The 23,554-nt window shown below is 37.2% G+C and overlaps 1 protein-coding gene across 12 annotated transcripts in view; it reads left to right on the top strand.

Annotated features, from left to right (window-relative positions):
• The window catches only part of celf6 (CUGBP Elav-like family member 6), a 146,117-nt gene that overhangs the window by 96,985 nt on the left and 25,578 nt on the right, over nucleotides 1-23,554 (top strand). For 3 of the 12 annotated variants that reach the window (XR_001478090.2, XM_015343717.2, XM_015343726.2), the window contains 7 exons: nucleotides 7,650-7,778; nucleotides 10,009-10,088; nucleotides 18,093-18,260; nucleotides 18,913-19,060; nucleotides 20,637-20,786; nucleotides 22,319-22,381; nucleotides 23,396-23,476. Coding sequence is in view for 11 of the 12 variants with exons in the window: in XM_015343717.2 (XP_015199203.1) it covers nucleotides 7,650-7,778; nucleotides 10,009-10,088; nucleotides 18,093-18,260; nucleotides 18,913-19,060; nucleotides 20,637-20,786; nucleotides 22,319-22,381; nucleotides 23,396-23,476 (819 nt within the window). In the remaining variant the exon portion in view is untranslated. The remainder of the gene's footprint in view (nucleotides 1-7,649; nucleotides 7,779-10,008; nucleotides 10,089-18,092; nucleotides 18,261-18,912; nucleotides 19,061-20,636; nucleotides 20,787-22,318; nucleotides 22,382-23,395; nucleotides 23,477-23,554) is intronic. The other 9 variants (XM_015343719.2, XM_015343727.2, XM_015343721.2 and 6 more) reach the window with 8 other exon arrangements.

The raw sequence follows: 23,554 nt of genomic DNA on the forward strand, positions 1-23,554 counted from the left end.
CAGAATTGAAAATTAAACCTAATGAGAGACTTGTTTTGCTTTTTAGTTTTCTGTACGATTCTATCATTCTATCTTTAGGGATTCATCCCAGAAAGCCTGAAATATGTGCCTTACTGCTGTTTCCTATCCATTGTGTGGGAACTTCTAGGAGGTTCTTTGATTTTTGTGTTTAGATGGTTATTAGTCCTGCTACCTTGTTATTCCTTAAAAAATGCATCTATTGAAATGACATTTTACAGCTGAGTGAGCCAAAGCAAAGCATGTTGGTAGTGCATCACCTCATTTCAGATCTGTGTGGAATACTGCTTTACGTTCTGAGAATGCTCAGGCCCTTTTACTAGTGAACATTTATGGATGGATTCTGAAAACATTACAATGCTAAATAAAATTAGATATGCATTTTTATTTAATAATGAGTGTATTTATGAGTAGCTTTGACTATAAGAATTTTCATTTCTCCTGGACCATACTGCTCACTGTCCTATCATGAACACAACACTGTCTAAACCCCCGTCTATGAGCGCTAATACACAGCCAAATGTATCTTTCTCACTCCAATGCAACCTACAATGTGTTTTTGAGCAAGCCACTCAGAATTTAACTCTTTTGCTAAATCTATACTCAGGATTAGGAAGCGTATGTCCCTCAATATGTCTGACCTCCCATCAGTCTCTGTACCAGCAGCTTGCAGAGAGGTGTGGCGATTGAGTTTGCAGAGGGAGCAGTGAGAAGCTGAGTACACACACAAACTGAGTAATAAAAGACAGCAGAGCTGCCTTCACTCTGCTGGGAATTTCTTCCCCCTGACCTTGTCTGCTGGTGTCTCAGTGAGGAAAAGATCAAGCCTGATAATCTCTGATTGGAGATGGCCGTTATCTAAACACAATCTGTTTGTTTGCTCTGTCCCACTCCTTGGAGTTCGGCGAAATATGGAACACATCCAATTACCGGGGAGATGAAGAGAGACGGCAGGCAGGTTGCAAACCCCATTCTCTTTCATTAGCTGTGATAACAATGAGTCCTCCTTTCCATCACAACCTGGAATTTCTGCAGGGGCTTTTCCTTTGTAACCTTTGTGAGGGGACTTTTTGCCTGATTTCGTCCTTGTAGTCTTCTGCTTGTCTGAATGGGACTCTAGCAGAAATTATGGAATTGATGCAGCCCTGTGCAGTACTGACATGCCTTACCCAGCATGTTGGAGCAGAAAAGATCAATGGGCTATGTGCATGTGGATTTCTGAATGGCTGTCTTCAGCCTTCAGTATCTACAGGAGTTAGAAATTGCCATACATTCAATTAATCTAAATTTTCTGTCTCTTGCTCTAGTCATGTTCTATATGAATTCCAGTAGCAGCATCTGTTGAAAACCAAAAATAATGTGATTTGTTCATATTTAAAAGAAGACAGGAATTGAACATTTAGCAGCTAAGTAGTTCAGGTGGGTAGCTGCGTCAGCATGCGTAGGCTGCAAAGGAACAAGTAATAGGTTTATTCCATGCTGAATAAAAGAAGAAAGAGAACACAACGTTTCGGGCGTGGAGAAGGCTCCACACATAGTCAGTTTTCTGTGCCTCGAATGTCACCAGAAGCAAGGGAGAGGGCCATTGGCATGCTGCAGGCAGGAATGTCAGGTGCCAGCATTGCCAGACACTATGGAGTAAGCCACTCCACTGTGTCCCTACTGCAGAAATGGTTTTGGCAGATTGGCAGGACAGATGACCATCCAAGTTCTGGTCGCCCTAGAGTAACCACACCAGAGCAGGACCGACACATCGGACTGATCCATCTGAGAGATCGTTTCAGATCTGCCACCCTGCCGGCAGACACAATGCCCGCATCAGTAACAGGACAGTGAGGTTCCATGCTGCTGGCCTTAGAGCAAGGTGACCTGTCAGAGGCCCTCTACTCACACCTCCTAGACGTCACACCCGACTGGCTTAGGGCAGACAGAGGCTGCCATGGACTTGTCAGCAGTGGCATCAGGTCCTCTTCATGGATGAGTCACTCTTCAGCACTCTTCACAGACAGGAGGGCCAGAGTGTGGAGAAGGGGGTGTTGCATTTCTTTTTTCCATCAGTGTATATAGTATTCTATTGATGCCATCTAAAACTATCATTTAGTGATAAAGGTACAAATCAGTGGTACAGTTTTTTTCACGTTTTTACATGTAAAGGTACAGTGGTAGATACTAAAAAGGAATGAATGGTTAATTAGAAATGTAGATAAAAAGAGCACACTTTAGATAATATAGCAATTTGTGTGTTTTAATATATAAAATACATTGTCTTTAATATATGATGTAAAAATCCAAAGCTAAACCCCCTATTTGAAATCACTGATTTTTTAAAACATCTTTAAATGTAAGATTTTTTTTTCTTTGATCCTAGAATTTTAAGAAAGTTTTCCTTATCTACTAACAAAGTTAAGGGTATGAGGTTAGGGCCAGAAAAAATGTACCTTCTATTTGATTTTCATTTAAAAGGATGAATAGAAGCAATTCCACTACATGTTAAAGCTGCCATGTGCTGCCCAATGTGATCAATTCAAAACCAGTTGTTCAGTTGCCTTGGGCAGAGTATGATGGGCATTAGTCAGCTTGCATTGAGAACTTTATAGCCTAAAGATGCTGACTTTAGTTCCTATAGAATGTGATAAATTCTTCTCAGTAATGTTTAAGTAATTTCGGATTTATTCCTGTATAGAGGCAAAACCTGTTAGTATACGAGGACTGTGGTGAAACATACTGTACAAACCAAATACAGTGTTCTGATTTCCTACCTCATCAATTTTGTAATCCTACTACCAAATTAATAGCAGTTATTGTTACAGCTGTATCTAAAACATGTAAAATGCTGAATGGGGGCTATATTAACTAGAGTAGAAAATAATTCACATGGTAGTCTACCGATAGACTAATTTCATGTTTTTTTAGCAAGGTAGCATTTCAGCATGCTTTCAGAGAGAGATTATTCAATCTTTGAGATGCACATGCATATTAGGAATTGTGATTATTACCCACACCTGGCTTTGCATGTATAAAATGTAGAGAATAAACAATGTTAAAACTGTCAATAAAAGAACATTTTTCACATCTTTACTATTGAGCAGCTATTTAAGAGGAACTGTTGAAGATGTGGAAAAATATATTTTTATAAAGGGCTAATCAGCATACAGTAGTAGTAGAAAATTGAATATAGTACATTCCTTTGGCTCTAAAATAAACATGATTTGTATTTATGTGGTTTCCTCTTCTTCTCTTGGTCTCTCTGCACGTATTTTATGCCAGAACACCTAAAATCTCAGAAATAGTATGTTCGATAAGCTGGTTAGAATTGGCATTAATGCCAGGAGACACAAACGTTCAAGCAACTTATGCACATTCTTCTGGAAAAATGAGGGAGCAAACAAAAAACAATGTTGTATCCTAAAAAATGTACTTTGACTCAGATGAGAAAAACATCAATCTTGACAGCATATGCCATTTCAGCAAAACCCATTAATTTTTAATACACTGGGTGTTGAAATGAAAAGGCTTTTCCGGACAAGCAATTGTCAGATGTCAGTACTGTTTTGATATAACGTCTTTGATCTTCTTTTATTTGCATTCATAAACCTGGCCGTCAACACACAATTTCGATTTGGACAGGGCTCAAGACTGACAGGACGCTCCATCTCATTTCCCAATGAAATTTCTTCCTACTTCAGTCAAGAAATAAAACTCATGCAGGCTATGAGCCTGGTGGCAAAAAGAAAAGTCTTTGCAAGTTTACAAGACAGACGCATTCTTTACCCTGGCACTTTCAGGCACTTTCCATTCATTACGTACAGGTAGATTGTCAGAAATTGTGAAACCTGAAAGGGACTTATTTAGTACAAAACTGAAATATGGCTGAGGTTCAGTAGTTGCACAGCCATGGCTTGCCTTGTTAAATATGTTCTTTTTAAGCTATTTGTATTGTTGCATAGCAGAGTTTTCATGGCAAGATATATTAAAGAAATCCCAAATAATGGATTGTAATACACCAGCCAGAGCAAATAAGATCTTCCACAACCCTCAATGGATCCACACACAAATTGGGGAGTGTGTTTGTTATTCAAAGTGTTTTCCATGTGTGCGTAAACAACTTTTGTTATATTATACACAGACTCCTGCTCCATTTTACTGTTCATGTTGCATCATGTGCATTTATTATGTTAAAGCTGTTTGCCTTAATAGGGTGGCTTCAGAGTTTTACAAAATATCCATGACAAGATACAAAATGTTTAAGGGCTTTGCATTATAAATCAAGGGTGTAGACATGGTTTGCTCCCACTTATAAACAGGAAAATATTTGTATAAGAAAAACAAATAACTAAGTATAGTATAACATCTATAACTTAATATCAGTATATATTTTTCTTACTGGCATTTTCAATTACTACTACCTGTATGTACTGTATATGGTTTACAGTCACTTATCTTAGTGTTCATTATTCACATAGCTAACTACTGTAGTTTTAAAAGCATTGCTTGTTAAACATTGACAACAGAGACCTCTTCTGTTCTTTGGTACTGTGATTTTTAGTTCCTTTTTAAGTGTTCCAAAGTGTAAGTGCAACAGAAATAATATATAAAGACTTTTTATGGTGACATCACTCCTTAGGGTTTTTCAAGAGCATCTACAGTAGATGCCCTGTGCCTGGGGACTAGGTTTGATGTTTGTTTGGGCTGTAAAGTTTGGGTGATTGTAAATGCAAACGTGACATTGGTTTGTACTGCATAAACAAAAGAGAGATAGTAACTTCTTCCTCATGAAATGTATGCCATTTCTGTTCAGTTTAGTTTCATTCCTGCTTTGTCTTTCTCGTCAAAATACTGTATACTCTAATTTTAAATTTTCAATCAACAAAGTTTATTTTTTAACTATGAGTCAATTAAGAATGCGTTTTCATTAATGGCAATGACAAACTATCCAGAGAGTCACACCAATGTGTAACATTACATTTAACAAACCAGTTTTGAGTGGTAATATAGTTAGCTTTTAGCCTGAGGACCAAATATTTTGATACAGCATGTTAATAATGTGATACTTATAAACATTGTAATCATCATTGATGCTGAAAATATTTTTGTAGCAGTTGGGGAGCAGTCTAAATGTGTTGATTTGTAACAGTCTGTACAGACTTAAAATAACATGATGCAGATACAGTATGCAAGGTTCTTAGATGAATAGTACATGAATTTCATCACTCGGATAAAAATGCATAATTCTATTTCTACTCAGTATTCATTGATTTTTTTAATAGGAGTCTCGCTCTCCTTCAGGCTAAACATCTCTTTATTCACTGTATGCATTAGAAGTCATTTATTCATATTCTTAAATGCACTTTAAAACCTGAGAATGGGTTATAGCAAACTCGTTTGTGGAGTGTAGAAATCTACAAATTCGATAACTGCATCTTAAGAGACAGGTGTAAAGTACACTAATTAATTGTAATCTATATGCTGGACAATGTGTATAGCTCTGCAAAAAGTAAGCTGGGTATTCCAATTGAGTGACTTTATTAGTATTAAGTCAGGCAATGAAACAAGAGTGGTTCTAAATTCAATTTTGAATGTATCCTCTATAGAAAACAAAGATAATTCACTAGCCTTTCCATCTTCCTTCCTGTGGAGACATGGCTGGTGTAATTGTTATTTTTGCATCACTGAAGAGGATTGGTGACCTATGGCTCATTAGTTTAAATGCAGTAAACAAGAATTAGACCTAAGAAAGGAATTCTTTGAATTCCGGGCTCTGAATTTGAGTTTACCTTAAACTCAATGTACAAAAGTATTTAAGTGATTAAATAAACAGAATATAAACAGTCGTTTCTGGGAAAAACATTTCCATTTTTAAGATATTAACAATTTCTGACCCTGCCCTTTTCCTTTAGAATCAGTCAAGAAAGGCAGACACCACCAATCCGTAGGATTAAAAAAATGAGGACACCAAACAAAACTGAAACAGTTCATCATGGTAAAGGAAAGGGAGATTAGTCTAATTGAAGTCTTTGAAACTAGTAATATGTTTCTTTTATTTTCATTCAGAATGCATTGCGAAAACTTGACTTGTCAATCCCTGAGATTCTTGAATGCTTGTAGGTTAAGGTTAGGCCTCACACAATCTCCTCACCTATGTTTATCTCCCACTCAGGCAAGTTATGACTTGTAGACTGTGAGGGAGAGATGGCTGCCCCATATGTGCCACCCTCCTCTAAACTCAGTGCTTAATTAAGGCCTGGTTCCTGGAACTGCAGCACGCACTAGGCCCCTTTCAGTCAATGTGCAAGGCCTCTTGGGTTCTCCTAACGAGGGGAGATAAGCAGTAATGAACAAGATGAAAAATTGGCTAATTTTCAGCACTGGCAGATAAAGCGTGACTAAACGACCATCTAAAAGTTGGAAACCATCCAGCATGTAAGGGAGATCATACCTGCCAGCATTACAGAGGCACAAAGTGTTTTATTCACCTGCAAAATATAAGGTTTTACGATAGGCAATTTACATTTTAGACTTTTCTGTAAAACGGGGAAAGAAAAAATGAATACAGTGTAACTGATAACAAATTTTTATTTTTATTTTTGTAAGTCACACAAACATAATTGCAACCTTATAACAGGGTTTGGCATGTACAGCTGGCAGCACATCTTTTGAGACCCTGGTGGTGTTCCTGCTGTGTCTGTCTGCACCCTCACCCACACCCCCAGCTCTCTGTTTCTCTTTCTGCATCTCTTTCGCTTTTTCTTCACCTCCCTTTTACTGTCTCTTGTAGTAAAGTGATTCAAGACAAAAAAGGACTGAATCCATCCAGATTGCCATTCCTAATATACCTCTTACCTTTCTATCAGGCACGGGCTTATAAATTCTCAGGCTTTGCATAAGAAAGTTTTTCATAACTGCGTTAAGCACATAAGAAAAGGACTGAGAGGTGCTAAAAGGAGATTAATGAAAGAGATAATTCTCCTTGACTGTAGAAGTATCTCTGTTTACCTCCCAGGAAAGAAGCATACTCTCAAACTCATGTCCTAGCCCTGGCGTCTTGGTAAACAACTATGCCAAATCTCATAAGGACAAACCAGAGGCAGTTCTCATTCGAGAATCGCAGCAAATCTGCTAAATGCCCTTCATCACAGATGAAACTGAGTTTTAATATTGATTGCTGCTACTGGAAATTTTAGGTTTCACGGGTGTTTTACAGCTGTGCTTGTTCCTCTCTAAAATATGTTATAAAAACAAAACACTTCTATGTGCGATATACAGAGAGTGGATGTAAGTAAACTGGCATCCAAGCTGGAAAAGATTGCTTGTCCATTCTGGAGCCATGCCTAGCAGCAGCAAATATGAGCTGGGTTACTACATTATGGTGCTGTCATTTGCCTGCTGGAAGCATCGAGAAATAATGGAACACAATCTGTGTCAGTCCAAAAATGATTTGCCCTGATCTGAAAACAATTATTAGAACAAGTACTTAGAAATAAATAACTTTTTTTTTTTTAGAAAAGGCGGGAGTGGTCAACATCCTGAACCTTTTTTTTTTGTGTCTGGAATTCCAAATTCCCAGCTCCTTAGACTGTTCTGTCAGCTGTATCTCTTGTTTTTGTTGTTTTCGTATTTTTTTTTTCTTTCAGAAGACAGGAAGCTGTTTGTGGGAATGCTGGGGAAGCAGCAGAGCGAGGAGGACGTGCGGCGTCTGTTTGAGCCCTTCGGCCAGATCGAAGAGTGCACTATCCTGAGAGGGCCTGATGGGGCCAGTAAGGGTCAGCGCCAAACTCCCACATCCCTTCACACAGTTTACATCAGAAGCCCCCAATTCGATACAGGAGTGCTCTGAGACATTCGTGACTCCCATATGTCCCTCTAACCCACACAAGACTTGTGTTTTCTTCTTGCATTAATCTTTTTCTACTTACTGCCTGTAAATATGCTGATGGAAAATCCATTTTTGTTATCAAGTTATATCAAGACTGAGGAAGCTGAACTTGTTCAGAAAGGAAATTAGTTTAATTGCATATGAGGCATTTTTTCTGGGTCTCAGTCAAACGTTTTGGTGGCTTGACAGGTTAGGTTATGAAAATGCAGATCACTCAATTTTGGCAGCTATTCTTATTAAGTTAGATTACAGGTAAAAAGAAAAGTCATACTTCACCTTAGCTTTGACCATGACCAAAATTTAAATAGAGCCTTTGGAAAGTATTACCATGTGGTCGTAGAAAACAGTACTAAAATGTTGATTTAAATGTGATTAGATGAGTGTAGAATGAAGCCTATAATTTTGAAACTCTCATTTTATGACTCTGACTGTATCCACAATTTTGATGTGGGTCCTAAAGTGATCAAATGCCATAATTATTGAGACTAATGTAGAATTAGCAAGGAGGTCCTCACCTGCCTCTGATTGACTTGGGAACATACAGAACTACTGCAGGTTCTAGTAGTTTCTTACTGTTGTATCTTCCCATACTGAGTGAAGTTGCAATGAATGGGATGTCTTGGTATGGGGTGGTCTCAGGAGACAATGTATGTTTCATTTTACTAATATTGGTGCAAAGGTGTAGCAATTGAACTAATAGAGTAACAATGAACTATTGCAAATCAGGAGTTGAAACGGGAGGGTGAATTGGGAAGGGTAAGGTTTAGGTTAGCTGAAAGGAGTTTCTTGATTTGCATTTGATTAAGACATCTCAGGTTGTATGTCCTATTACAACTTTAGACATACAGTACTGTATAAACCCTCTTTATTTTCCCTTTAGCTTCTTTCGATTCTTGTTCTAGCTTTGATTTGTTCATGTTTTGTTTTAATTAACAGAAACTGAAATGAATAAAGCTGTGCTGGTCTGCCAGACAGATGCAATGCTCATAACAGTGTGTTTTTGCTGAAATTATACCCTATTCACTCAGTCTTAATAACTCATTAGCAGAAGTGGTATTTACTTCATTTACATTATGGTTTAAAATGTGGTAACGATGCATAATTTCGACTCTTAGCTTTTTGTGTTAATGTCATTTGATGGTGGTTGTTTCTAACATGAATCTGGCACATCTGTGCCTTTCATTTGCAGTATTACGTGCTGGATGTGGCAAATTAGAAAATAATCAATATTACAAATATCATACTATAGTTTTAGATATACATCTCTGCTATGTGGTGGTGGTTAAAAATATTACGTAATTTAAACAATTAGCACTGCGTCATGCATGTCCAGAATGTTGAAAAAATGTCTCAGACCATTTCCCCAGACAAAAGGAACCAAACAACTCTGTAGTAATGTGGGCCTCTAATACCAATGCTGAATGTTAACACTTCCAATTAACTATTAACTTTATGGGCTGTGATCAAATTATCAGAAAAATCTGCCCTGATCCCTCTGCTTTCATAGGCTACACCTCCTCCCAATATTGATTTGTATGAGAAGATGCTTATTATGACAAACCAATGAGGCTCAATAATAAAGTGACTATTTTAATGCAACTACAGTAGGAAGGAGCCCAGGTGACCCTCACCAATGCAAGAAAATGTGGAAAAGGATTTGGTGGATATGAGACACATTTCCTATATTCCAAAACTCAGAGCAAAGATCTTTTTACATCCTCCTTTTGATCGAAATATCGGAACTTGTACTTATTTGTCCTTGTATATGCTACAGTATTTATGAATCTTTCTTACTTTTAATTATTTTTATTCCAGTGTTTAAAGGGACTACACTTTTTGATGGTCAAAATGAACAAAACCTTTACCAAACATGAGAATGATCATTATCCAGTTTCAAATATTTTACATTCATTAATAAAATAAATAAATAAATCCCTAATGAAGGCATAAATTGTGTGTAGAACTTGTGTAAAACAGGTGAGTCGTGTAGAACCTCTTCAGTGTGAGAGCTCACACAGTGGTAGACACTTTCAGTGGTGCCGACACTGACAACAGGAAGTTTGTGGCTTGTCGGGACCCCGTGTCTAACTCCAATGTTTTCTGAATGTTTGTTGTAGGCTGTGCCTTTGTCAAGTTCTCCAGTCATGCAGAAGCACAGGCAGCCATCAACAATCTCCACGGCGGCCAGACTATGCCGGTGAGTGCCAGTTCAGTTGCCATACTGGAAATGCCACCTGGTGAATTGCTCTTGCTTGGTTATAGGTCAGAATGAAATGATGACATGTTGTGACCATCCTGACTAGAATTCAAACGAGATTTTAGAACACAAAACATACAGTAATATAGTATTGCATAGAGTTAAAACAAGGCTGGTCTAACAGCACACATGCAGTAGGCTGTGCATCAGGAATGAAATACACTGTCCACGGCCTTGATGGCCATAGTGTAGGAATAAATTAAGAAGCAGTAATAAATCAATTTTAGAACTGTCAGTTTTTACAACTGCTCATGTATTATGTATACTGGCACCAGTTAAAGCTAAGCCAGAACCTGGAGTCCACAAGCTGGAAGTAAACACAGTTCAAGCCAAATTAAGGCATCTGAAGTCCACTCTGAATGGACGATACAGCTGAACATATGGAGCCACAAACAGGCCAGGGGGTGTATCAGGAGCAAACTGAGATTGGTTAATAAATTATCATTTCTGGAGCCAGTTAGCTCTGATATCTGTGTCCAACATTAAATCAGATTAATAAGTGAGCCGGCACTTAGTATTTGACAAACAAGGTTTTTGAAAACAGGTTTGGATACCAAGTGTGATCCAGTTAATTTGGATAATACCATAGCCACATGCCTCCCAAAACAGACAACTAGGGGAAGATTAGTGAATGTTTTCTAACTTGTGCCAAATGTAATATGTGGATATGCTTTAAAGGCAGCATGACTTGTTAATTTTCATTTGGGAGCATCTGCATTGGTTGGCTTAGAGCAATACTTTAAATAATATAAAATTAAATTGTTACCGGTCGTCAGTGGCACTACTTTCTCCAGACTTTATATCAGACTTTAAAGAGTGCTTTTTATTAGAGGATGTTTGTCTTAATTTATCAGACCTATTTAGCTCATGTTCTTAAGGTTCCCTTTATAATTGTCTACAGTATTGGTGAAGTATCAAAATCCTCAAACAACACTTCTGGCTCAACACTTAAATGAAATATCGATATAAAAGAACACACGCTGGAGAGGGGTGGACGCACTGAACAAACTGCCGAAACATATTATTGATCACTGGAACGTCCTGATGGGGATCCATAGCATACTAGCAATCAAATGATAATGATAGGACTGATGACCTCCTGTCATTCCCTCTGTATCTGATGTTCTCAAGTTATTTGAGTCACATCACTGGTTAAAGTGTAGGTTGTTCTGAGTTATGACTCTCAGAGGGGTAACCCTCAGGCAGTATTACTTTAACCTCTGTGTTCAATGGACTGCAGAGGGAAAATCAATCAAGGTTAACTTGCCCAGGAGCACTGCAGCAGCCTCTAATAAGAAAGCTCCACTGAAGCCAGGGGGACAGCTGAGATGAGCACTGTTTTTCTTATGTTGACTAACTTGGCAACAGGTTATGTGGATAAAAGAAATACCCTGAGCACAAACATTGAGATTGCGCCATGCTCATTCACGATTAGTGTTCTTGTGAGCTTGAGAAGTCTGAGATGGAATTTGAAAGGTACAGTACACTTGAAACTAGCTTGGAGGTGGCAACAAATTCAATTAGACATGCTCTTTTTTGTTTAGCTTACAAAGAATGTCCAACTGTGAAGCATTAAATGGTTTTGACTGCACTGTCTCCCAGCTTCAGTTAGAACCCACACACCATTCATTTACAGCCTCACGACAGCAGTGACTCAGCTACACCAGAAATTGGAAGCATTTATGGTATATGACTAATTAATTGGCAAAAACATGTAGGCCAGGATTCTCAGTGCTTTTCTACTTGTTACTGTGACATTCCCCTTGAAAGATAAAAATGTTAATTAAATTATTCAACTGAGAGGAAGCAACTACAGTATATTGTTTTATTGGGACTGAAATTCTCTCAGTATTTTGGTATCTGTAATAAATTGATTTTTCTCTCTGAAATAAAAAAAAAATCTGCCATTAGGGATTTACAGTAAAAAAAAAAAACTATTATTTTTACTTTCTCAGATGTGGTTTTGCAATTTCTCTAAATGAAACTGAACACAGCCAAAGGGGGCTGTCTGGATGAACACTCATGAAACATTTCAGGTGAAATAAATATTAGCACAACACCATATGTCCTAAACAAATTTTTGAAAAGAAGGACAATCTTTTTGGTGATTAATATAATTTGGTGACTACTGGTGCAATAAGAATGACAGACCAGAGAAGGGAAATGTATTGCTCTGATATATTCCAATCATTTTCAATTGTATTAGGTTTTGGTTTAAATACTGTAGTTTCACACACACACACAAACATAAATAGGTCATTGTAAAAAGAGATAAGTAGCTGACTTTGTAAAAAGCAAAATAGAAAAATCTTATATTTCCATAGGAAAGATTACACATGAAAGAAGGGGCACATTCTATCCATCTAGCTGGACTGCTAGTAGTTAATTGATCCAAGGATCTTATCTAGATGTTTCTTAAAAGACCTTTATGTGATCCCAGAGGTCTCACAATAAGCTAACAGAGTCTTGGGATGCATAAAGATTTTTTCTTTGATCAAGCAAGAACAGTAATGGACACATAGAGCATAATGTGTATTTAGATTTTCAGAAGGCTTTTGATAAAGTCCTTCATAAAAGATTAATTCTCAAATTGCAGGCAGTAAGCATTCAAATTTGATGTGTGTTTGGACTGAGAAATGGTTTAAAACAGAAAGTACAGTTAAGGGACAAATTGTACAATCAGTGTGATGTAATTAGTGGCATACCACAGGGACCTGTAATAGAACCACAATTCTTCCAAATTTATCTCAGAGATCTCAATGCTGGTAAACTTGCACATTTTGCAGTTGATATCGAAATAGGACGGTTATAAAATACAGTAGAAGATCCAGTGAAAATTCAAAATGACTTAGATAGAATTCAAGACTAAGCTAATACTTGGCAGATAATGTTTAATGTAGGCAAGTACAGAGCATTACATACAGATAGACACTTATGGAAAAAGTCCTAGGTTCTTGTATTGACACACTTTCAAATCAGCTAGACCATAAGGGAAAACAGCAAAAAAGGAAAATATTAACATAAAGATAAATATTAGACTGTATCAACATACAGCCTGACAATAGCATTAAAAGCATAGAATATAAATCATGAAATGTTATTTTAAAATTGCACCATGTTGAAATACTACCCCATTTAAACTATTCTTTACAATTTTGGTTACTATGTAAAAAAATATATTGCTTCTGTGAAAGGAGTCCAGACAATAACAGTTAAATACTTCCATTGGCTTAGAGTAGAATGTCCTACACTGACAGGCAAAAAGCATTAAACTTTTTTTTGAGTGGTGAGGAATAGGATGAAACCTGATTCAAGTATTCAGAATCCTCAAAGGCATAGACAAACTCAATCCATTGGACGTCTTTGAAATCAGCAGTGAAACGTGAACCAGAGGACACAGAAGGAAACTTTGTGGAAGTACACGTAAAACGGAGAGGGGAGACATTTTTTACAAAATGGCTTCTTTCAGGAAATGTCTCAGTGAGATCTTTGGATATATTACCTTATGACTAGGAGCCAAATGGGCTGCATGAGCCAGTTATTCGTATTCCTTTTTATGTTCTTAAGGAGATCTTAAAACATGGCCCTTTTCTACCCCTCCTCTCACAAAACATGTTCTCTTCTACCCCTCCTCCCACACACAATGCACAAGCACCAGCCTTTTGGATGGGTTCTGATTCAAGCCCAAAATACTGTAAACTGCAGTACAAAGGTTTTAGGCCTGTCAGTCACAAGCATGATGTGATTGTTTTCTGTTCTAACGATGATGTTATCGGTGTTAGTCTGGTATATAAAATACATTTAGTCTAGGCAAGATGAAACCAAATTTGTATTTTAATGATCTTAAATTCATATGGGACAGAATTATCAAAAACCTGATCCCAACTCAGGGTGAAGTGTACATTAACAGCTGATATAAAGTGGTGACACAACTGCTGTATACCGGGGGGTGGGGGTGGGGTTCTCTAACCATTCTTCTATTCACTTTCCAAGTGATTGGAAATGAACTGACTCAAATTCATTTAGCTAATTCTTTTCAGTTTGATTGAAATTCCAACTTAGATTATACAAAAAGAATCTCAGAAGTATTTTGTGTCACCTATGAAGCAGTCAGCAAGCTAGCATTGACACTGATGAACAACGTATTATCTGCTTGTCACTTACAAGAAAGCATAGTGTACTGTAGGTTTTCTGGAGTGGGTGAGAAATTTCTGTACAAAAAGTTTCTTAATTGTGGATATGCAGTCCCTGACTTTCCTGTCAAATTTTAATAACTGTTTGGGAGTTTGGGAGGAGGCAAACCCTAATCTCGCCCACCTCCACCTACCTGTGTAGAAATATGCTGTTCTTCACTTAGTCACTTATATGTTATTTTCCACATTCTGAATGTTGCTCTCACCAAAGACAGACCATGAATGCCCAAAAGAAGCCCAACTCCAGTACTTCCAGCACTGACTTCATAAGCTGTGCAACTCATAACCGTGTGTTCATAGTCTGTCTTTAGTTTTTGTAATTTATGAATTCCTCCTCAGCATTATGGCATCTCTATGGTTTCTTTTGGGGGTTCGGACAGTCCTGTCATTATGGGTGGGCTGATGTTCTCCTCAACAAGATGATTTCCTCAGTAGAGTTCACTAATTCAGATCATGGAAATATTCATTTTAAATCTAAATCTTAATTCAGCACCATTTTAAAAAGGAGTTTAAATCAAAGGGTTTGGAGGAGGTCAAACCCTAAACTCAAGCACTTCCACCTACAGTACATGTGAATAACATCACCTTACTTGCTTACTCACTTGCACATTTTGTTTTTGCATCTCTCCCTTCATTACAATAAAGCTTAATAATTCAAAATGAATATTAAGCTTTAATATCAAAATAAATCACACATCTTTCTGGTTTTAATTAGGGTTTGACTGAACTACTGAAACGATTGTCATGACAAAGACATTAATAACACTACAATGAAATTATTCCATTGTCGTTCCTGACTTTCCTGACGTTGTCACTTTTAATGTCCTATGATCCTTCAATCCTGCTCAGCACTCTGAAGAGACACCTACAGTTCCAATAATACTTTCTCGGAATGTTTTTTTATTCAATCACATCTTTGAAATTACATGCAGGTGAAGGTGTGCAATTTAAGTACAGAATATAATTTACAGAATTCTGCTTTTGGAGTTGTAATTTTATTTAATTTTCATTCATTTTTTTATTACAAAAACAGATAATGCATCTTTACTCTGTAGTGGGTCACTGAAAGCGTTCCAAGTATTGGATATGAATCATCTGCCGAGATTCTTGTCAGATCTCTGCAGAACTGTAATGTGCAGTTGATAAGTTTTTACTGTTTCTAAAAAAAATCATATGTCCTGAATTAATCCACTTTTGAAATAGCATTTTTGGTATGGAAGAATTTGTTTTTTTCCTGCTTCATGACAAAGTTGAATTTTTTTCTACAGCAAATGGTGTCAGAGTATGTCAGTGGAGTTTATAACAAACGTTCAGGAATGATGACAACAACCGGGTTTATTCAGTTATCCGTAATAAACAATCACTTTAGACATCATTTCCTCTACTGAAACACTATAAATACTGTACCTGATCCCTTCTCTACTTCAAACATGTCTTTTTGCATTCCACCTCCACCCCATCTCCATCTCTGCAGCTGCCCTTTGGTCACTCCTCACTCTGCATGGGAGTCCTAGCCTCCTCGAGCTCTGGCCAGGAGGTTAGCCCTCAGACAAACAGGTGAAGTCAAATTTGGACTAAACACTCCATAATCCTTTAAGTACACTTAATTCTTAGGTGTTGTTATTCCCAGTGAATCTATACTTGCATGGCCACTCAAATTATCTCATGCTTTTGTTTTTAAGAATATTAGATCTTCAAGTGAAAAATGATCTCTAAACCCCCTTTACAACACATTGATTCCAAAGTCAATTTCTTTGACATTGGCAGTAGTTGGTTTGTGGAGTCGGGAGGCTGCAGGGGTCACCAGGCACGCCTCATTGCATTTAAGTTACCTTGGGGCCTTCAAAATTCTGTGCTGGAGTTATATAAAAGTGTAAAAACACAGAAATTGAATGTGATCTAAATACCAAACTGTTCTCCTGAGGCAGAGGTGGGTGCTGGGAGAGATGTTCCTCAGCGATGACCTCATTCAGGTTAACATCTAAGTGATTCCATCGGCCGCAAACATTTCTGACAAGAACAAAGAAAGGTCAAAGAAAGGTCACAAATGAGGTGGAAAACAAAACACATGGAAACTGTGCCATTACTCTGCTTCTAAGTATTGATTGAGGGGTTTAAAGGGGGACCTACAAATAATATGTGCAGCTTCAGAAAATGAGATTAGAATAAAACTCTGCTAACAGCATCAATGGTGAATCAAATATGTGTAAATGGTTTCTAACATAATTTCATCACACAAAAAATCTAGATGTGTGGTGAGTGTCCAGTGAATTTGAGAATATAATCAGCCATTTATCTTTGTTTCCTACAATGTAAAAACCAGGTAAGCAAGAATGATGTTGAATTGTTGAATTGTGTTGATTGAAATATTCAAAGAAATCCGAAGATTTCTACTTGCACAACTATCATCTCATTCTGTTGGAAACACATACCCAACAAACTTAAAATCCACATGGTTTACAGAATAGTCTTTCTTGTTTTTAACATGCTCTATTCACTTAGGATTCTGTATGCATGAAGCTTCAGGGTGTTCTTCAGTAAATGAATGCATGTGAAATCAAGTGTATTCTCATGCAGATAAACAAGAAGGGTAAGGAGAAAGATCAACAGCAGGCCCAGATCTTAATTGAAATCCCTATTTTCCAGTCCTGGAAAGAAGATAATCATAGTGCTAATATGTTCATGCCCTCTTAACAAGTGTATTAAATAATGTATCTGAAACCAATTCAGTGTCCATATCAACAACTATTTTTCAAAGACTTGCAGAACCTTTGGACTTGGCATCAAACTGTAATTCTATTTTTTTTATTTTCTAAGATAGAACATAGCTGATACTTCTACAAAAACAAAAAACATTTTTCCCAATTCCAATTTCATGGCTTTTTTGGCCAAATGCAAAACTAAAATAGTTCGACATTCACAATCTGTGGAGCAGATTTTTCACAGGAGCTTCTAGCAGCCTGTGAAAAATTTAAGAAAGTTCCATTAGTAAATTTCCAGCCCTGGATCTTGACTTCTGAAGGTTACTGCTGCTTGGCAGTGCAACATTAACTGACCAGTCTCATTTCTCTCTGTCTGTCTATAAGGCAGATGAATCCTAAGGTCAAAATGGAACATAAAACATGTTTTAAGATTAATTTCCAGACAGAAGAAAGGAGTATCCCATGAGTTTTTTCCTGAAAGACTTGCAGAAATATAGCAAGCTGATATCCAATTCAATATTGCAATGTTAGACCTTGGTTTAAGGGCTTAGAAGAGGAGCAGCAAGGAGCAGTTAATGCCAGGAAGACATCCAAAAGTGGAACAGATATTACAAATGTACAGCATTTATTCTTTTAGTGTCTCCAGTTGAATATATGATTAATACACACCTTGTAAGAACATACTGTGTGTATTAATAATTTAAAATGTGTGCTTCCAGAACAACCCATGACGCCAGGAAACCTGTGCCATTAACCTTCCATAATAAATAGCTTATTTCCTGTTTACTTTGGTTTAGTTGTAAAGTTTGGTTTAGTTTTACGGCACTATAACCATTTGCAGGGAGTTGCACTCTTTTGTTTCTGTGACCTCAGTTATTATGAATAGCACATCACAGTTTCTGTGTATTCGTTTTAAGAAATTACATGACATGCCCATTTGTCTTACATCAGCTTTTGCATTTAAATAGCAAAAGCCTGCTCTGCCTGGTATCCTTTTGCACCTCACCTGGGCATACCATGTGTTGATTGCTGCTTGTGGCCTTTTTTAGGGGGCATCCTCAAGCCTGGTGGTGAAGTTTGCAGACACAGACAAGGAGCGGACTCTGCGGAGAATGCACCAGATGGCAGGGCAGCTTGGGATATTCAGCCCCATGACCATTCAGTTTGGAGCCTATGGAGCTTACACTCACGCTGTAAGTGATATTTCTCCTTGGCAGGTGAGGAACCCCCTAAAAACTTCTTCATTTCTACAATAAAATTCCAAATATTGTCTTGCAATTTCATTTTTTGATAATCTGAAAGGGGAGCTATCCTAGCTTGGATGCTTGTCACAAGACCTTTTGCACTAGCTAAAATCTAACTTTATAGTAATTTGTAATTATTAGTTAATGTATTCCACCTATTGCCAATTATTCTATTACTGACAAATATCAATATCCTGAAACCTTATAATTAATGTTTTAACTGGTAGAGATAATAGAGCAACACTTTCAGAGAGACAGGAAAACAGAGCTTTGATTTAGTGTAAGAACTCAACATTTTTGTGTTGCAGAAGCTCACAAAAACCCAAAGCAATACTAAAATTGCTCCTTCTTTTTTTTCTCTCGATTTTTAGAAGAGTTCAGAAGAAAAGAGTTTAGTCTCATGACCGTCAAACTGTTAGGTATATTCAAGTAGTTCAGCACCAAATCGTTTTTAAAACATTCACTTTTTAACTTTAAGATTGAGCTACACAGCAGTGAGAAACAGTTTGGACGGGAAGATTAGGAAGAAGGCAGAACTGGATTCTGAAGTTCAGTGCCCGTTCAGTACCCCCGCCGGTGTGAATGTGAATTGAGATGCGATGGTGCCTTGGTTGTCTCTCCACAGCAGATCATGCAGCAGCAGGCAGCACTCATGGCAGCAGCCCAGGGTTCCTATCTCAACCCCATGGCAGCGATTGCTGCAGCTCAGATGCAGCAAATGGCAGCTTTCAACGTCAATGGCCTGGTGGCAGCTCCCATGACACCTTCCTCAGGTGTGTTGGCACCTCCCTGGCCCTTGAGACAAAAAAAAATCCATTGACTTCTTCCATTTAATTGTTGAGAAGCCACCATTATGGCAGAGAAAAGCCTGTAACATTTTTGTTGCAGAATAAGGTTGGAGAGATCCTATAGTTAGTTCTCAGACGTTTTTAACTGTTCTTACACAAGACAGCATAACACAACACTTTCTTGTCTGCATAACCCTACAGACATGAGGAGATTTTAAACAAGACTGTGAAAGGAGAAACGCCAGATGCTGAAACAGTTTTTGAAAATAACAAAATATGGAAAGAATACCGTGTTCAAGATCATGTGAGGGAGCTGCTGACATTCCACTGGTATGCCAGCAACAACAGCGGATGTGAGTGCAGTCAGACAAGAAATTAACACCTGTTGGGCTCGGTTCAGCAGTTTAAACCGACAGACCCTGAAGGCCTGAATCTGAATCAGAAGTTCTTCCTCCAAAATAGAAAAAAAAGAAGGCTTACTGGTCTTTTACTTTCTCATGAGAAGGGTTAGCCTGTGCTGTATAAACCATCAAATTGCTGAAATTTAGAAAGGATGTGCAATCATAGGTTTTCTAAAATAAATTTCAGTATGAATATTGATAACAACAATAATTATATGAACAGTAATATTATTGAATGGTCAATTTTTATTCTTTCAAACCATTTCAAACAAAAAATTCTGTTTAAGATAATTCAAAGTTGTGGAAGACATTACTCATTTTGCATCTTATAAAATATACAACCTCCTGAGTAGCGATGAGTTACTGTTATTGATAATTCTCCAGTTGGTACAGTTAGAACGGTAACTGTAGGTTAGATAGACTTTTTTTTATACAGTATCTACACTTTGGTTAGGTTTTTATTTTTTACTTAACAAGGATTCCTTGCTCTCAACCTAGCGCTTTTTCTAAATGATCTATATATTTCTATATGTGGCATACATAGGCCAGCCAACATCACAGATGATACCACAATAGGAGGATTAGCACACACTGTAGAAGCTGCAAAGGAAACACAAAAAGGCTTAGATAAAATTCACGACTGGGCAAAGACCTGGCACGTGAAATTTAATCTAGAAGCAATTAAAAAACAAACACAATGTAAGGTTATATAGTTATCAGTGACAAATTTAAATCATGGGGTATTCTATTCAAATTGTGCAAAGATTAGGAAGGGCTCATTTAAAATATTCTGAACAATTTGGGTAACTATTTCAAAAAATATATTCATTTTCTTAGAATAATATCCTACACTAACAGGTAAAGACTAGTTATAGTCCTGAACAAGGAAGACTAAGAGGGAAACTAGTCCAAGTATTTAAAATGCTCAAAGAAATTAACCCACTGGAATTCCCCAATCCAGCCATGCTGTCAAAGATGATCTTTCAAGAAAAAGGCTGGAAGAGATCCTTGTATCATTTATCTGCAACCAAGCACACAAGCTAGATGTGTAACTTTTAATATGTTCTTTAGATTCAATCCTCGTGCTGCTTTTACAATCAAGCAGTCTCTGCTAAACTATTAAGTTTATTAAAATTATTAAGATATATTTTGTGTTTCAGGCACCAGCACTCCTCCAGGCATTAGTGCCACAGCCGTGCCTAGCATAGCCACACCCATTGGGGTCAATGGCTTTAGCACTCTGCCACCCCAGAGCAATGGGCAGCCTGCATCCGAGCCCATCTATACCAACGGGATTCACCCTTATCCAGGTAGGGGACTTGGCAGAATGTCTGTAGCCAATGCAGAACTTAAGCAACCTGCCAAGTGTTCTCGATTCTTTAGAACAGAAACAAAAACGTACACTCAAGCTCTTCCTTTATCTTTATTCATATTTTGTCACTCAGAATGTAGTTACGATGAATAATTATAATTATAGCAGGTCACATCAGTTTTATTGCACACCAAGTCAAGGATAAACTGGCCTAATGAAGCAAGCCCTGTCCTGGAGAATCTGCATGGCCAGTGAATGACGTTAATCGGATTTGAGCCATGGATTTGGACTATAGAGTCATGTTGCGCTCTAAATCCTGGCCTATACTGTATTTGAGGCACTCAGGAACCACCCAATAAATTACATTTTGAATATTATATGAGCTGTTCATTTCTTCTACAGTATGTCCATAATAAGCATCCATAATTAAACATATGACTGCAGATAAAACCTTTTATTCTAGAGTAAATTTTGACTGCGGACAAAACCTTCTATTCTAGAGACCTTTCTACCTATATTCCTTGGATTTCCCCAAGTGAAAGAGAAATATTCAACTCAAGTTTCCCAAAAGTATATTCAATCATGTGTTGCAAAATAAAAATGTCCGTATAAAATATTGAAATACACTTAAAATTTATGGAAATGCTTCTTAGAACCATTTTCATTTAAATAGAGTTCAGATATTTCAGTATTTCAAATATTGAAAAGTAATGTATGAGAAATGTAAATCCATTTGTGTCTGACTTATATTGGAATGAAAGTTTTTTAAATTAAATCTGTTTTAGTCTGTCTGTAGTTATTTCTTAATATTCTGAATTTAAATAATATTATTTAAAATATGGCTATGAAAATGACAGCACCTTAAAGATATTTTTAGAAATGTATGCTCCATATTGAGAGAATGTTTTTTGCTCATTTTCTGGTGTTATAGAGGTGGAAGTCGTGAAGTGATATTTATGTGAAGTTTCCTACAGTTTTCCTTCAGCTGCGACTCAGCTGAAAGGGGAATTCTGGTGATGTGTCCATTGTAAAAAGAGACTGCAGTGATAATAAACAGCAAAGTGGTTTGCCACAACATAAATATTTAATACAAACATCAGAGGCCCTTTTATAGATTTTTTTAAGTGTGATAAAAACAGTATATTCTGTGGGTCTCCTTTATTTAGCTATGAATTTCTTTCCCCCCCCTTTTCTGTAGTGTTTCTGTAATGTTTATAAATAATAATGTAATAAATAAAATAATATCATTATACAAAGCACAGACAGAAGTGACTTTGCTTAGAGAAAGAGTTCTGAATTCCAAAAAAGGTGCCTGAGATGAATGGTAAGAGCTAACATAAATTTAATTCATTGCAAGGGGAGTTGGAAATTCAATTTCTTGAGTGCAGATTGATGAAAGCACATGGCTGCAGTTGCAGTAGGACTGACTCCCCCATCTCCCTTTACCATGTGTGAAGTGACCATGTCTCTCACTCAGAATTCTGTTTCTTCCTGTCTCTCTCCCTCTACTTTTCTGTTTTCTCTCCGTAGCACAAAGTCCCACTGTGGCTGACCCTCTGCAGCAGGCTTACGCTGGTGTGCAGCATTATGCAGGTCTTCTAACGTTCCTGTAGCTTTCTTGCTCTCTTCCACACATCCCCTTCATCCCTTTAAACCTTTTTGCTCAGCTTGCGTCTCTGCTTTGACGATTAAGCATGACGGGAATCTCTGCTCTTTGCACTCAAAAAAGTCCAAGTCATTTTTTCTGCAGGTGTTTAAAGGTATAAGTTTTATCAGGCATAAAAGGGAAATCTGTTAGAAACAGATTTTATGTGTAGGGTTTCGCGGGGTCATTTTTATTACACACACACTTACATACTGACTCACAGATGCATGAATATAGCAATGTGTATATTAAACATCACCCAAGTAGTCTAAAATAATATACAAAAAAGAATTATTTTCATATTACTTTGCATGGGGGAGTCATAGCTTTTTAGTAAATGTATTCAGCTTCATGCATATTGGATACTAGTACTCAAAAGACCATGGATTAGAATGACATTCACAGTTGCTTTAAAATCCCAGAGCAAATTATACAAATATATACACACAGCAGAGACTCAAAGACAGAATTTGTCTCAAACACACACTTGCAGATTTGTCTTCATTACTTATGTTCATTAAATACCCAATTGGCTAACCCATTCTGAGCTGTTGAATAAGTCCAGTTCATCTGGTGAAAGCTCAACCACGTTCTTCATTTTTAAAGTTGTCATTCATATCATAATGTCTGAAACAAATCTGTCTTTGGTTATAATCATGAGCTATGATTATCAGTCAAGTCACAATGTATTATCACAATGAACTTTAAAATTTATATTTTCTAGTAGCCTGGCTTTAAATTAAAATTAAAACCTCTGCATATTTACATAAATATATTATTTTCAAGAGAAATTACAATGAATCAAACGTTTTATTTTTTTAGAAGTAGAAAGTAAAAGGAAAACACCCCTGAAAAATAAAAACTATTTGAGAAAGAAATAGATAATAAGGTGAATATAAATTGAGGGCAGCTGTGGAATATTCTTCAAATGAGAAAATCACTGTTTTTCTTCCTTGCAACAGCAGCCTACCCAACAGCCTATGCGCCAATCAGTCAAGCGTTTCCACAGCAACCAGCCATCATTCCACAGCAACAGAGAGAAGGTAGGAAAGTGTCCCCAAAAAGTGTTGATTGTGAGGTTTTATTACATCAAAGCTCATGTATTTTATAGATATATCAAT

The sequence above is a fragment of the Lepisosteus oculatus genome, chromosome 5 (genome assembly GCF_040954835.1).
Source record: "Lepisosteus oculatus isolate fLepOcu1 chromosome 5, fLepOcu1.hap2, whole genome shotgun sequence".
NCBI classification, from domain to species: Eukaryota; Metazoa; Chordata; class Actinopteri; order Semionotiformes; family Lepisosteidae; genus Lepisosteus; species Lepisosteus oculatus.